We start from the raw sequence: 16,101 nt of genomic DNA, 5'->3' as shown, positions 1-16,101 counted from the left end.
TGGCAGATTGTGTCTGCGCTGGAGCAGGATGATGGCGCCAGGAAACAGAGACTGGCCTATAAGCTGGAGCAGGTGGTCGCCTTCATGAGCCTGGAGAGCTGAGGACCACATTTCCCAGAGTGCACTGGGAGATCCAACAGAAACCGAGCCGTGCCTGAGTGAAGACCTGTCCATCTATCTCATCTCTTCTTTTTGCAATCTTCCCACAAAAACAAGCGTTTGCATCATATTAGCTCTGCTTCCTAGAAGAGTAGAGATGGGAACTAGAGGGTGGGCGGAGGAGCCAAGGACTACATTACCCATGATGCAGTAGACTGGGTGGCCACCTGGCTCTGCTGTGTAGAGGAGGGGTGGCTGCCTACGAGTTCCACTTCACTGCATCCTCCATCCTTCTCCCTGACTGGAAAAGAAAAAAAAAAAAACATTTCTGTTGCCTTCAAAGTTTAGCTGATAAGCAGAAACCACAATGTCTGGTGTCAATTTGTTCTGACTTTTATGACTAGGGTAGCGTACGACACTAATATAGAGTCCAGTTCATTGTAGTACCTTTATTAAACACTGAAACGCAAGATGAAAAAATGGTACTGCATGCATCTGAAGAATGCAGACCGTTCGGGCCATTTCAAAAGACACAAAACACCTTGAGGACCCTGGATTTACGGGACATGCAAGATCATTTATATGCTTTGATAAGAGAACAACCAAGCCTGGAGATCCCAACTGCTTATTTTCACTTTGAAGACAGTGAGGTGTGTTTAAAATCCTTGGCGTGTAGCGGGATGCAACAAGTTAGTGCTTCGATTCTTTTGCCTCTTCCAGGACCTTACTTGACAGTGAAACTGAAAGACAAGACCTGTCATCTTGTGGTATAGCCCACATCTCCACCACTTCAGCCCCAGCCTTCATTTCGGCATTTATCCGGCTTGTGCACATCTGAATTTAACCTCTCTTATCTAGATGAGTGGAGGAAAAGCCAAGGTTTGATCCCCTTAGAAGCAAGCACACACAAACCCCTCTTCCAGAGAGCGACGCCTTCTCTCTGTACTCCAGCGAAGTTGCCAGGACCTACGCTGTGCTGCAAGAGGACAAAGTAATCTTAACAACTAAAAAAGCACACATTCAATAGGTGTCTCAGTTCACACATCCAGTAGGGGGACTTTAATTACAAAATATCCTACTCAGAATTAGCTGTTACAGGGGGGAATGGCGCATTGTTGGAAGTGCACACGTGCACCCTGCACTGTTCACTGCCACAGGGTCCCTCCCATAACGAACACTCTGGAAGCCTCTAGAAAAACCCACATGTGGACAAAGCTGGTCAGCAGAAAACCAAAGGAGCCCAATTTAAAAAAGAGCAAGCGAATAAATTACCCCTGAGAAAGCAAACACAAGGCACTGTTTGTTTTATGACCTGCAGAACGAAGCTAACGCTCTGTCTGCAGCCTCATATTTGTTTCTGTCCATTAGCCTGTACTTACCCTTGCGTGTCCGAGTTTGGTTATTGCACAACTGGGAGGGTGGAAAGAAATCCCGATTTGAAGTTTAAGGGCTTGCTGTAGTTTTAAGTGTGCTGGCGGCCTTGAGAAATGAAACCTACCTGGGCTTAACGACTCCGATCGGAAAAAGGACAGCGCGGCGAGGACCTAAAAAGTATTGGATGTAACTTTGACAAAGGGAAAGAGACAATTTAGCTGCCCACCTTTCCTCTGTCCACCGACCCCCTTTTTCCCCTTGACAGCGTACCCTATGTGGTGATGTGAATGTGTGGAGAATCAGCCCAGGTCCACCTTGGGTGCTTTATTGGCTTTTTCAGCGCATGTATTTCAATTTAAACTTCAAAAAAATGAAAAAAGGAAAACAGAAAAAAATAAGCCTTGCAATTGATGATGTGGATGTGTTCTTTTTCTTTCTTTTGCTTGGAAGAACGAGATGGGAAAAAAAGTGGCTGTCATCTTCAAAATTGCAACCTCTGTTAAGGTGGAACCTTTATCCTGCCCTTCCATTCAACTGCCATGACCATGTTTTGTGAATGTGTTAGATGCTAATAAGACTAAGGTGAAACCTTAAGCAGATATAGTATATACCCTTGCATGCTGACCTATTTGGATGATATGAAATGAACTGCCTTGCTATCAATTTATCTAATACTACTAGGAATTTCTAAACCAAACCAAACTCTTGTTCGACTTTCATCAGACTCCTTTGCTCTTCTTGTCAGGTGAATTGCCTTTCTTGAAGGCCGTCCATCTTAGAGTTCACGTCATGCTAAACAAACGTACCCACGACATCACATGCCATGCTATTTAGGGATCTTCAAAACACATTACATTTGTTGTTGTCTTCAATGTGCAACTCTAAAGAGTTGATTCCCTGAATATGTTCATTTGTACTTCCCTTTATCTGTTCATATATATATATATATTACATTTTATCACATTTTTCTGTGCATTCTGAATCATTTTGATGCAGTCTAATGTTTTCAGGATTCCATTAGCGTTCCACCAAATGATTTTTTAATGTTGTTTTGGATATTGTCTGTGTGTGTGTGATTGCTTTGGACTCCCATGTGTTATTTTTCTCAGCATTGCTTAGTAACAGAGGATTGTGTTGAGGTATTTCAGGATTTCAGGTACACAGCTGCCCCCAGCTAATGATTCTAATGAGATAAATAATAAAATACCACTGTCGTCGTGTTAGGTATTACTTTTTTATTTTAAGAAAATCTTTCAAAACTTGCAAATGAGCTTAGAATTGACAGCGGAAAGTATTGCATTATTTCTTCTGGGAACTCATTTATTAAGTCCACAGAGGTCTTAAATGAGCTGATGATGTTTTGAAAAACTGATATGTTCCTGGATTCCCTCGTGACTGTGATCCTGTTATGTTCCATGTTTCATCCCTCACGTATGTTTTATCAGGACAACCCCCATCCCTTATGTCCAAAATACCTGATAAAGTTTCCACCTTAAACATTTTGTAAGAACTAAAAAGTCCTTTTAGCTCAGTGTTACAACAGGCGTTACAGAGACCTGTTCAGAAAGACTTTTTAATATTTCCAGATTTGATGCAAGATAAAGAGTTATCCTGATGGGAGGAGAAAAAGAGAGAGACCAGCGGAAAGGCAAGCTTCTCTAACTTTGTTATAATTAATTGTATACCTGTGTATGTAAATATAATGCATTCCTATTTTGCAGTCAAGAACAAAATACTATTTGTAATATAGAATAAACTTTATTATGAAAAAGATGGAGTCTTGTGTCTTTTATTTTGTGTCTCTACCTTGCTTTGAATTTGATGAATGGAGAAGTCAGAGAAGTCGCTGTTTCTATGGAAACAGAAACTGCGGTAAAAAACCTGTTCTTTATTCAAACAACTTTCAAAACTATTCCAACTAAACTAAATCTAATTTCAACAAGGCTGTTTATGAAAGAATATAAGCCTGCTGAAGCTGGAGTTATGTGCACCAATTATGTGTCCTCCATGTCCACCCCTCTGAACCAGACCTTTACCATTTCTTTTCCTTTTACGATAATACTAGAGCATTTTTACAACCGTCATCTTGCAGAAAAACAAAGGCTCAGGCTTTAACCTCCTCCTGTCTCACAGTGCCAGAGGGCTCAATTGCCACCTTTATTACATTTCTTCTCATTGCACTGTATCGCTTCTCTCAGTTAACGAGAAACCGTTCCCCTCCACAACTCCAGTACGTTCCCCCTGACCTTTCAGGGTTTGTCTCTGGGCTCTCTTAGAGGAAGGTTAGAGCGAGATGACGATTTTAAAACCTCTTCACAAAAATGTCACCGCACAACAGGTGCTAAAAGCGTCTGCCCTTGTTGAGTGATTTCTTGCCTTTTAGCCTTGAGCACAAGGTCATCATAACACAGAGGATATACCACACGCCACTTCTTTTTCAAAATGCATCAAATGTAAAATCTAGTGCTATGTTCCAATCTAGAAGATCGTTTTCCTCTGAATCTGGTAATTCCAGAACGTTCTGGAAGAATTCTTTCCAGCTGCAGATGCGGTGCAGGTCAGCTAATAAGAATGCAGGGTGAACGATGGTGGACTAATTCCTAGGATTGACTAAAATGGCTATTGACAGCTGTGGGGGAGCAGATGGAAGCAATTAGCATTATTAGTTGGTTGTGCTTTGTCCTATCTGTCTAAGTAAACATCTGTGAAAAGACAACAGATCCGGCAAAGGCTCCCGTCGAGTAAACGGAGAAAACCAAACAGTGAATTCGACTCAACTGAACGGAGATGCTGAAGACAGCAATGAGATCTGCCATCCACGGCCCACACAGAAAACTGAACAGCTTAGAAATAAATATGATAAAAATATCAACATGCTGTCTGCGCCCATCTGGAGGAATGGAGATGTGATCATTATCAAATTCACTAGAAATATCCCAAAAGAAACAGACATGCTGAATAAGAGCACTTAAACTTCTGAGAACTGTCTAAAGTCATGCTGAATCCCTTGTGGTGCCGCTCATTTTCCAAAAGTACCATTTCACGAGGTGCAGATGAAACATGAGAAAGCACAGCTTTCCCCGTCCACTGTAAATTTCTGTATCAGTGATAGAGCAGCACTGCCCTCCACTGCTTCTCTCTCTACCAAACACAACCCCTCTAAAATTATTGATCCGTTCCTTTTCAATACCGAAACGTGGGTTTAACGCAAGTATTAGTCCTTCAGTGGCTGCTTTGTAATCAATTACCAGCCCAAGTTCATTTTCAAAATGGATTTCATCATGTGTGCAGTGATGCTTAATTTTCTAATAAATGTGTGACGCTCTGGCAAATGCATGTTTCATATAAGGAAAAATCGGTTGTGGCGCAGAACATGTTCATGTTCTGATTGCATTATTACGTTTGCATGTCTCAGACAGAATTGGCTGTTTAATAGTCTAATTATAGTTTTGTTGTGTGGTGAGATCTGACGAGTATTCTCACAAAGAGGACACCTGTCATGTGGAAAATAGCAACTTGCAACTGAAAGCAACTTGCACTCACATATCTTAAAATATGTCAGTGCTATTGTTTTTTTCTAAAGATGCACACCAGTAATGTTTTTTTCTAAGGCGTGTATATAAAAGCTACTTAAATGTCCTAATTGAACTAAAGCCTAATCCTGGCATAAAGGGTTAGTTCTCCCAAAAATGAAAATTCTGTCATTAATTACTCACCTTCATGTCGTTCCACATCCGTAAGACACTGTTTATCTTTGGAACACAAATGAAGATATTTCTGATGAAATCCGAGAGGTATATGACTCGTCCATAGACAGCAATTTAACCGACACTTTCAAGGTCCAGAAAGGTACTAAAGACATTGTTAAAGTCACTAAATTGGTTCAACCTTAATGTTATGAAGTGATGAGAATACATTTTGTGCAAAAAAACAAAACAAAAACAATTTCTCCTCCCTGTCAGTCTGTTATGCAGTTAGCGCAGTGAATGAATTGCGGAGCAGTAACCGGCCAATAATGAGTCGGTGTTCGGACATAAACAGTAAGCTCTGCAATTCGTTCACTGCACCAACTGCGTAACAGACTGACGGGGAAGAGGAAAAAGTTTTGAATAAAGTCGTTATTTTTGTTTTGTTTTTGAGCACAAAAAGTATTCTCGTCACTTCATAACATTAAGGTTGAACCACTGCAGTCACATCGACTTTTTTAACGATGCCTTTAGTACCTTTCTGGACCTTGAAAGTGTTGATTATATTGATGTTTAGCCATATACCTCTCGGATTTCATCAAAAATATCTTCACTTGGTTTCTGAAGATGAACAAAGGTCACATTCAATCCATGAGGGTGAGTAATTAATGACAGAAATTTTCATTTTTGGGTGAACTAACCCTTTAATCGAAGCCCTGTCTGTGAAACAGGGCCAAATGTCTTAAAACGCAAACTAATGTGTTTGCAATCTTAAAAAGACCGGGTTGCCAGTCTGTATTGAGGGGTCGTGGATATCAGCACACAATAATGCTAAATGCAAACAATAAAATGCAACTAATCATTTGGTCATGCATAGTAATAATAGCTAAATAATCTGTTATGGTTGGCAACTTGGCGTGAAGTGAAAATTCACCTTATCTATTTTGTAAATGCATGTTATAGATCAGGGGTTCTCAACTCTGGCCGTCGAAATCCACTTTCCTGCAGATTTTAGTTCCAACCTTGATCGAACTCACCTGCCTATAACTTTTCTAGTCTACCTGAAGACCTTGGTTAGCTTGTTCAGGTGTGTTTGATTAGGGTTCAAGCAAAATTCTGCATGAAAGCAGACCTTGAGAACCCCTGTTATAGATCTTATTGTGAATTTTTTATTCATGTATGTTTCTCTTTTTTTCTTTTTTTGACCCCGTAATGTTTAATCAAAGTGTCAAACCTCAAACGTCCAGTGAAAATGGTGACGTGCCCTTCCACGATCTGCAAGCTCACCTTTTTTAGTGCAACGCTCACATCTCAAAACCCAATCAACAACCGATGGACAGAACCAAGTCCCCACCCTACATTTTTTTTATTATCTAGGCTATTACATTCAGATGTACATGAAAAAAAAAAAAAATCTGGGACAAACAAAACCAGCTGAAAAGCTCTGTTTTATATGAATCATTATGCAGCTTTAGGGACATTACGCACATGCACTGTAAAACAACCCTAAACGATGTAGGGACTGACTGATGTTGGTGTAAATTGAAAATGTCCCTCGTAATATATCGCCTAGCAACAAACATTCCAGAACATGTGAGCCAGTTTGTCAGTTCTAAAGCCTGTATGCCACACATTAATATGATTTCTGCGTATTTTTATGCAAAAAGCTTCATCAATCAACTAAGAGTGAAACTAGCTCTTCCACACACGAAAGCACTACGGATTTTGATTGCCACTGGCTATCTGTGCTTTTTTTGTCAAACATATGCTCTCAATCCCTCTGAATCTGTCTGTCTCTCGTCACTTTTCCAATGCCGACAACACTTTTCTCCAATATGAACATTGCTGTAATTAAATTCATTCCCCATCGCTTCAGTCAAACAGTGGAAAGATGCCCATCACCTGTGTCTAGCCACCCTCCCCAGCACTGCCATCCCTGCCTGAATAAACCCATCTCAAACATCAACGACTGACTGTGCATTCATTTTCAAGCTATTGATTAACATCAGGAAAGCCGTCCGACATGCCGCCACATCTTTGTTGCGGTCCTTTGGGAATATTATATGTGTGAGCAATATTTTATAATGGAAAGCAACAATGTCAATTTGAATATCAATGAAGATATATTACAGGTTGTTACAAAGCCTCTTAAACACCTTCTAGTGAGATTTCACCCTGCAACCAACAAAAACTTGCTGCTACAAGAACACAAAGACGTACACAACGTACACGAGCATTTCTGCATCTACCTGTGATGAGCTTTGCGTATCTTAAAATTGTCCGCTCATCCATATTCATGTGTTTGCGACGCGCACATGTGGGCAGTGGTGGTGAGGTGAGTCTCATTTGCATGTAAAGTACTTTGGGTGTCTACAAAAACTCCATACAGATGCTATGACTCATTTATTCAAATTTCATGTGTTTAATCAATACATTGCCAATGAGTCTCGCAGACAGTGCGGGACTATTTTGAGAGGACGCGTATAGAGGTGAGTGTGTGTCTGATGAATTGTGACCCGTGATACCGCAAATAAGATGAGGATCCACTCGCCCGTATGTCACAGCTACCCAGCTAGAAGTGCACAGGGTTGTCGCGTCTCCGCTAAATAAAATCAAATATGCAACCATCTTCGTACCCCCCACAACCCTGCACACACTGCAGTGTTCATATTTCATCTGCACGGTAAAGTTTCCTTCCACCCACTGGGTTTGAGATTAAAATGCAGAGATAGTTGGCACACGGCTGCTGTGAAGCAGATAGGTGCATCCAAGAAAGTTTGCAACACCATATTTTGTTGGAACTCGTTTCAATATATCTGCCTATACGGAGAAGTCATCGTTCACACGGATTCTGTGGCGAAGCCTGGCATGAAAATGAATCAACAGCAGTGCCCTTTATGCAAAGTGCACCTTCCTCACATCCCTCTGAGTTAAAAGTACATCATTGTGGCAAGTTGTCTGCATGTTATCCGTTCTGCTGATGGTGCCGTCACCCTGTGATGGCTGAGAGGTCAAGGCACGGTGAGAAGTTAAGGAAGTCCATGAGAAACCAAGCTTATCAACATGAACTGAATGGTTTATTCTTCTGTTTTTTAAGTGCTCAGCGATGGGCCATAAAAAAGGGGATGGGCTTCCATTTTATTAAGTATTTAAAATGATTTTAAATCATTTTGGTATTCAAATGGAATCCTTGATTCTGATTGGTCACATTGGTTACCCTATTGGGGTTCGTTTTGCCATAAAGACCAGACAAAAAATATGAGAAATATATGTTATATATGTTTAAATATGTTTAATTGAGCAAGAGACGTGTAGTGTGCTGTTGTAAACTGCACATTTTGGCAAATGTAGCTGGTCATGCTAGTACTCTATGAAAACATATTGTGCACATTATATACAGTATACTATACATTGCAGAAATAGTAAGAGTACTATGCTATTCTGAACATCGTCTTTATGTATACACTTAGCATTGTGTCAAAGACAATAAAGATGGATTGAATGTGAATGAAGATGTTAGCCTCTTGAAATCTCATTAGATCTAGGCAGGCAAACACAGAAACCCTTTTTTATGACTAGACATTGCAATTCATGAGAGTAATTTGCCCATAATGTTTGTCCATTGATATAATGAGTTTTATAACTTAAATGCCTGCTAAGATAAAAAATTCAATCTATCTTCATGAGAGGATGAATGTCACAATAAAAATGCACATCTCTGACTATTAGCTTTCCGTGAGGCTAATGTTTGATCTGACATTTACTATCAAGTTAAAAGTTTGACATTGTACCTCCTATTGGCTTCAAAACACATCAATCAATCCTGTCAGGGGAGGCAAGGACCTTCCAGTTGTCATTGAATGATACTTTAAATGATTAATAGCCAGACAAAACCAATCGATTTTCATGGGAAAATAGGGTGTGATACTGAGGAAAAATGGTTGGCTTTCTCTCTTGGTCATTTAGATGGATAGAGATACAAAACGGGAAGCAAAAAAGCACCTCGGCAAGGCCTGAAGACGAACCAGTCATTCAACTGGATAGGTAAAGTTTGTCAAGACAAACTTTCATATTAGCTTGACAGCCTTGTCTAAAAGTAAAAAAAAAATGAATTTAAAAGCTTCAAGTCTGAAGGTTCTACAGGTCATACCAACGGTCAGGCAAACACAGAAATACCACCAGACAAATAGACATAAACTGTTACATAGGTGAGGCTTGGAAATTATGCTTTTACTAATGCCATATGACTTTACAAGAGGAAATTTTAGGAGCTGGTAGCTCAGCATGGAACGCTATGGCCTCCAGATCTGAAAAGTTTGGGTTTGAATCCTAGCTATGACACATAAGCTACTAGTCTTGCTTAGGACCAGAAAAAGGTGATTCACTTTTCATTAAATGATTACAGGTTTGGAACAACATTTGTTTTAAGCATCCTTGCAAACAGGGTTTTTTTGTAGTTATGATTGCTATTTAGACATTGGCTAGGAATTTCTCTAATCTAACCTCCCTCAGTGGGCAATGCACAGGTCAAACACATGATGGCGCTGTTTTCGGTTGCCCCTGAGCAGGTAATACACCTGGAGAGAACTATCTTTCTACTGGACTTAGAGCTGGAATGTCTTGTGCACTGCTTCCAAATGAGTAGGATAGACTTTTTACAGAACCAATTTCCTGACGTTGGAATTGGTTTCCCAGAATGCACTATGTCATGAACAAATAATGCAAATCACTGTCTAATTGTTTGTTGTAGTTAGGATTGCTATTTAGACATTGGCCAGGAATTTCTCTAATCTAACCTCCCTCAGTGGGCAATGCACAGGTCAAACACATGATGGCGCTGTTTTCGGTTGCCCCTGAGCATGTATGACACCTTGGCTGTGTTCCACTCCAGTTTTAGACATGCACTTGCAAACTTCCCTAAGCACTTCCCCTAGGGGGAATCCCTGCCACCATTTTGAAGTGTGTTCTACTTCGTGAAGTGGACGAGGGAAGTTTATATGGACAGATCAGTCTACTTCATATGTACACTTCAGGCAGCTCCATATACCACAATGCAACTCGTTTGTGACATCACTGCATATCGCGTTTAACTTACCCCAACACAAACAACTCTATGATATATTAATATTTTTTTTTGAATGTCTAAAACAACCCAAACACACCTATATACATAGAATGCTGCATTAAACAGTTTCATAAGGAGAAAAAATTTACATAATATATCAACTCCATAGCAGCTTACAAGATTTCAAGGGCTTAGGACATTACAATTTAGCCCATTGCAAGGGTTCTGCCAGTAGTGGGCACTCATGCAACATAAGCAGTGACGTACATCTGAGTCAACGAGAAAGGTCATAAAAAAACGAACTGGAACGCAGCCCTGGAGAGAACTATCTTGCTGCTGAACTTAGAGCTGGACTGTCTTGTGTGCTGCTTCCAAAGGGGTAGGATAGACTTTTTACAGAACCAATTTCTTGACATTGGGATTGGTTTCCCAGAATGCACTATGTCATGAATAAATAATGCAAATTACTGCCTAATTGTTCAAAGTTTATCCTTTTTACTTTATTGTTTGCTCTGGAGTTGTTGTGGTTGATGTTGTCTTTAAATTATGTCTGATAATGTAAACCATTATGTGCTTTTTGGTACCATCTTTGTGTTTTGTATGTCAAAAGTGAAGGGTTGTTCTGGGTTAAAAAAAAAAAAAACACTGATTCATTTCTACATTTGTGCCTCAAATTGGCGCTCTTGAAACTTCAGTGATCTTCAAAACATAGGGCATGTGGGAAAACCAATGATTGTGAGGTTCAAGAAGTGATTATTTCTTGTAATTGCTGAGTTTGGCGTTAACACCAGTCAGCACACAAGCACTGATTTGTTTTTGTGTTGTATTCAGTTATTTCATTGGTATCTTGTGTTGTATTTAAAATTTGGAGTCTGGTGTTCAAATTCACTTTTAGCTCATTAAAATTTTTATCATCATATTCAACAACACACCCCAAAAATGGTACTGCTACTTGCAAAAGACCTGCTGGTGTTGTGGTTAAACAGGTTTCAAACAAGAACAAAACTGAGCTCGAAACCCAGAAGCGACGCTTTCTTCAAAACATTAAACAATTGGCTCGAATTCCAAAACATTTAAAGTATCTTTTATATAAAACAAAGCATAGAGGTTTGTGTGTTTCATCAAAAGACAAGCAACAAAGACCAGCTGGTGTGGTGGTTAACATCAGGTCACTGGCAAATGAAGTTTTAAAACAAGCATGGGTTCGAAACCCAGAAGCGAAGCTTTCTTTATAGCATTAAACAATTGGCTCGAATTCCAAAACATTTAAAGTATCTTTTATATTAAAAAAAAGCATAGAGGTTTGTGTTTTCACCCAGAAACAACCAACAAAGACCAGCTGGTGTGGTGATTAACAACAGGTATTTGACAAACAAACCTGCAACACAATTATTGGTTCAAATCCCACAGATGCAAAGCTTTCTTTATAACTTAGCCTAACTTCAAACACATATACTTCTACAAGTACAAGCAAGCACCCAGCAAATCAATGATGCAAAGGATAATTGTTTGCCTTCCAACATTAAACAATTGGCTCAAACTCCAAAACATTTAAAGCATCTTTTATTTAAAACAAACCATAGAGGTTTGTGTTTTCACCCAAACTCAAGCAACAAAGCCCAGCTGGTGTGGTGGTTAACAGCAGGTCTCTGACAAATTAAGTTTTAAAGCAAGCATGAGTTCAAATCCCAGAAGCAAATCTTTCTTCAAAACATTAAACAATTGGCTCGAATTCCAAACATTTAAAGTAACTTTTATATAAAACAAAGCACAGAGGTTTGTGTGTTTCATCCAAAGACAGGCAACAAAGACCAGCTGGTGTGGTGGTTAACAGCAGGTCACTGGCAAATGATGTTTTAAAACAAGCATGGGTTCGAAACCCAGAAGCAAATCTTTCTTTATAGCATTAAACTATTGGCTCGATTTCCAAAACGTTTAAAGTATCTTTTATATTAAAAAAAAAGCATAGAGGTTTGTGTTTTCAGTCAGAAACAAATAACAAAGACCAGATAGTGTGGTGGTTAACAGCAGGTCTCTGGCAAATGAAGTTTTAAAACAAGCATGGGTTCAAATCCCAGAAGCGAAGCTTTCTACATAACATTAAACAATTGGCTCGAATTCCAAAACATTTAAAGTATCTTTTACATATAAAAAAAAGCATAGAGGTTTCTGTGTTTCATCCAAAGACAAGCAACAAAGACCAGCTGGTGTGGTGGTTAACAGCAGGGCTCTGGCAAATGAAGTTTTAAAACAAGCATGGGTTCGAAACCCAGAAGCAAAGCTTTCTTTATAGCATTAAACAATTGGCTCGAATTCCAAAACATTTAAAGTATCTTTTACATATAAAAAAAAGCATAGAGGTTTCTGTGTTTCATCCAAAGACAAGCAACAAAGACCAGCTGGTGTGGCGGTTAACAGCAGAGCTCTGGCAAATGAAGTTTTAAAACAAGCATGGGTTCGAAACCCAGAAGCAAATCTTTCTTTATAGCATTAAACTATTGGCTCGATTTCCAAAACATTTAAAGTATCTTTTATATTAAAAAAAAAGCATAGAGGTTTGTGTTTTCAGTCAGAAACAAATAACAAAGACCAGATAGTGTGGTGGTTAACAGCAGGTCTCTGGCAAATGAAGTTTTAAAACAAGCATGGGTTCAAATCCCAGAAGCGAAGCTTTCTACATAACATTAAACAATTGGCTCGAATTCCAAAACATTTAAAGTATCTTTTACATATAAAAAAAAGCATAGAGGTTTCTGTGTTTCATCCAAAGACAAGCAACAAAGACCAGCTGGTGTGGTGGTTAACAGCAGGGCTCTGGCAAATGAAGTTTTAAAACAAGCATGGGTTCGAAACCCAAAAGCAAAGCTTTCTTTATAGCATTAAACAATTGGCTCGAATTCCAAAACATTTAAAGTATCTTTTACATATAAAAAAAAGCATAGAGGTTTCTGTGTTTCATCCAAAGACAAGCAACAAAGACCAGCTGGTGTGGTGGTTAACAGCAGGGCTCTGGCAAATGAAGTTTTAAAACAAGCATGGGTTCGAAACCCAGAAGCAAAGCTTTCTTTATAGCATTAAACAATTGGCTCGAATTCCAAAACGTTTAAAGTATCTTTAATATTTAAAAAAAAGCATAGAGGTTTGTGTTTTCAGCCAGAAACAAACAACAAAGACCAGATAGTGTGGTGGTTAACAGCAGGTCTCTGGCAAATGAAGTTTTAAAACAAGCATAGGTTCAAATCCCAGAAGCGAAGCTTTCTACATAACATTAAACAATTGGCTCGAATTCCAAAACATTTAAAGTATCTTTTACATATAAAAAAAAGCATAGAGGTTTGTGTGTTTCATCCAAAGACAAGCAACAAAGACAAGCAACAAAGACCAGCTGGTGTGGTGGTTAACAGCAAGTCACTTGTTGTTTTAAAACAAGCATGGGTTCGAAACCCAGAAACAAATCTTTCTTCATAGCATTAAACAATTGGCTCGAATTCCAAAACATTTAAATTATCTTTTATATAAAACAAAGCATAGAGGTTTGTGTGTTTCATCCAAAGACAAGCAACAAAGACCAGCTGGTGTAGCGGTTAAGAGCAGGTCTTTGGTAAATGCAGTTTTAAAACAAGCATGGGTTCAAATCCCAGAAGAAAAGCTTTCTTCAAAACATTAAACAATTGGTTCGAATTCCAAAACATTTAAAATATCTTTTATATTAAAAAAAAAGCATAGAGGTTTGTGTTTTCACCCAGAAGCAAGCAACAAAGACCAGCTGGTCTGGTGGTTAACATCAGGTCTTTGACAAACAAGGTTGCAACACAAGCATGGATTCGAATCCCAAATGCAAGGCTTTCTTATTACCATAGCCTAAGTTCATATACATGTACAAGTACAAGCAAGTATACAGTTTCTTTTAAACAAAACAAAGCATAGAGGTTTGTGTTTTCACCCATTACCAAGCAAGAAAGACCAGCTGGTGTGGTGGTTAACAACAGGTATTTGACAAACAAACCTGCAACACAATTATTGGTTCAAATCCCACAGATGCAAAGCTTTCTTTATAACTTAGCCTAACTTCAAACACATATACTTCTACAAGTACAAGCAAACACCCAGCAAATCAATGATGCAAAGGATAATTGTTTGCCTTCCAACATTAAAACAATTGGCTCGAATTCCAAAACATTTAAAGTATCTTTTATATAAAACAAAGCATAGAGGTTTGTGTGTTTCATCCATAGACAAGCAACAAAGACCAGCTGGTGTGGCGGTTAACAGCAGGTCAATAGTATATGATGTTTTAAAACAAGCATGGGTTCGAAACCCAGAAGCAAAGCTTTCTTCATAGCATTAAACAATTGGCTCAAAATCCAAAACATTTAAAGTATCTTTTATATTAAAAAAAAAGCATAGAGGTTTGTGTTTTCACCCAGAAGCAAGCAATAAAGACCAGCTGGTGTGGTGGTTAACAGCGGGTCTTTGACAAATGAATACACGGCACAAGTGTGGGTTTGAATCCCAGATGCCATAATTTCTTTTTAACCTAGACTAAATTCATACACATAGTTGTACAACTACAAATCACTAACCAGCAAATCAGTGGCGTGAAGGATAATCAATCACCTTCCATCATGAAACCATTGGTTCAAATCCCACATCCTTTAGAGTTTCTTTTATATAAAATAAAGCATAGAGGCATTACTGACTTTATATTTTGTACTACTTTACATGAAAAGCCAGTTAGTGTGGTGGTTAATGGCAGGTCTTTGACACACAAAACTGAAACACAAGTATTGGTTCAAATCCCACAGATGCAAAGCTTTCTTTAAAACATAGCCAAAGTTCATACACATATACAAGTATAAGCAAATACCAAAAAAAATAAATGGTGCAAAAGATAATTGTTTGTCTTTCAACATGAAAGTCCGGGTTCAAATCCTGCAACTTTTAAACTCATAATAAGCATTGTATCCAACAAAGGACCCAAAAATACAAACCTCAATGTGAAAGCCATGATGGCACCGGTGGCTAAACACATGTTAGTTGCAGACTAGGCTGGGATAGAGGTGTGGGTTCAAATCCCACCTCAACAAGTTGGGAAAACCAAACAGAAAGACTTCATTGGCAACTGAAAGAAGCCTGAATGGCTGAATACCTGTGGTGGTAAAGCAAGACAGTGTGAGGTGGTGCTTTTTTGGGGGGTAAAACGTACTAAAAGCTGCAAAGAGTTAGATTTGAACCCAAGAGCCCTATGTGGATGAGCTCTCATACCATGACCTTTAACCACTGGACCATCAGTGCCACACATAGACACTATATTCTTTGCAAATGATAAGAAATGTATACACTCAAGCAAGCCAAAAAAAAATTTAAATTATATACATATATATGTAGTTGGAAGCAGGAAGATCATGAAGCAGAAGGATAACATCAGAGCTTCCCACAACACCAACTGACTCTATTAAAGGTGCCCTAGAACATTCTTTCACAAGATGTAATATAAGTCTAAGGTGTCCCCTAAGGTGTAAAACAGATAAAAGATAAAGATAAAACAGTGCATAAACAAAGTTCACACAGCTAATATAACCCTCAAATGGATCTTTACAAAATGTCCGTCATGCATACTGCATGCATGCATGCATCGGATCATGTGAGTATAGTATTTATTTGGATGTTTACATTTGATTCTGAATGAGTTTGATAGTGCTCCGTGGCTAAAGCTAACATTACACACTGTTGGAGAGATTTATAAAGAATGAAGTTGTGTTTATGAATTATACAGACTGCAAGTACCTAAAAAATGAAAATAACGACAGTCTTGTCTCCATGAATACAGTAAGAAACGATGGTAACTTTAACCACATTTAACAGTACATTAGCAAC

General features: G+C 38.8%; 1 protein-coding gene and 1 long non-coding RNA gene across 5 annotated transcripts in view; one reads left to right on the top strand and one right to left on the bottom strand.

The window, feature by feature from the left end:
- The window catches only part of plxna4 (plexin A4), a 214,489-nt gene extending 211,245 nt beyond the window's left edge, over positions 1–3,244 (top strand). For all 4 annotated transcript variants that reach the window (XM_048157446.1, XM_048157449.1, XM_048157448.1 and 1 more), the window contains one exon: positions 7–3,244. In XM_048157446.1, coding sequence (XP_048013403.1) covers positions 7–102 — 96 coding nt within the window. In that variant the 3' untranslated portion in view covers positions 103–3,244. The remainder of the gene's footprint in view (positions 1–6) is intronic.
- Positions 75–16,101, bottom strand: part of LOC125246472 — a 91,825-nt gene continuing 75,798 nt past the window's right edge. The window contains exons 3-4 of the long non-coding RNA XR_007179890.1: positions 300–400; positions 75–199 (exon numbers count right to left, since the gene is read on the bottom strand). This is a non-coding gene — a long non-coding RNA (uncharacterized LOC125246472). The remainder of the gene's footprint in view (positions 200–299; positions 401–16,101) is intronic.

This window comes from Megalobrama amblycephala, linkage group LG14 (genome assembly GCF_018812025.1).
Source record: "Megalobrama amblycephala isolate DHTTF-2021 linkage group LG14, ASM1881202v1, whole genome shotgun sequence".
Taxonomy (NCBI): domain Eukaryota; kingdom Metazoa; phylum Chordata; class Actinopteri; order Cypriniformes; family Xenocyprididae; genus Megalobrama; species Megalobrama amblycephala.
This window is presented reverse-complemented; position numbering and strand designations above follow the sequence as displayed.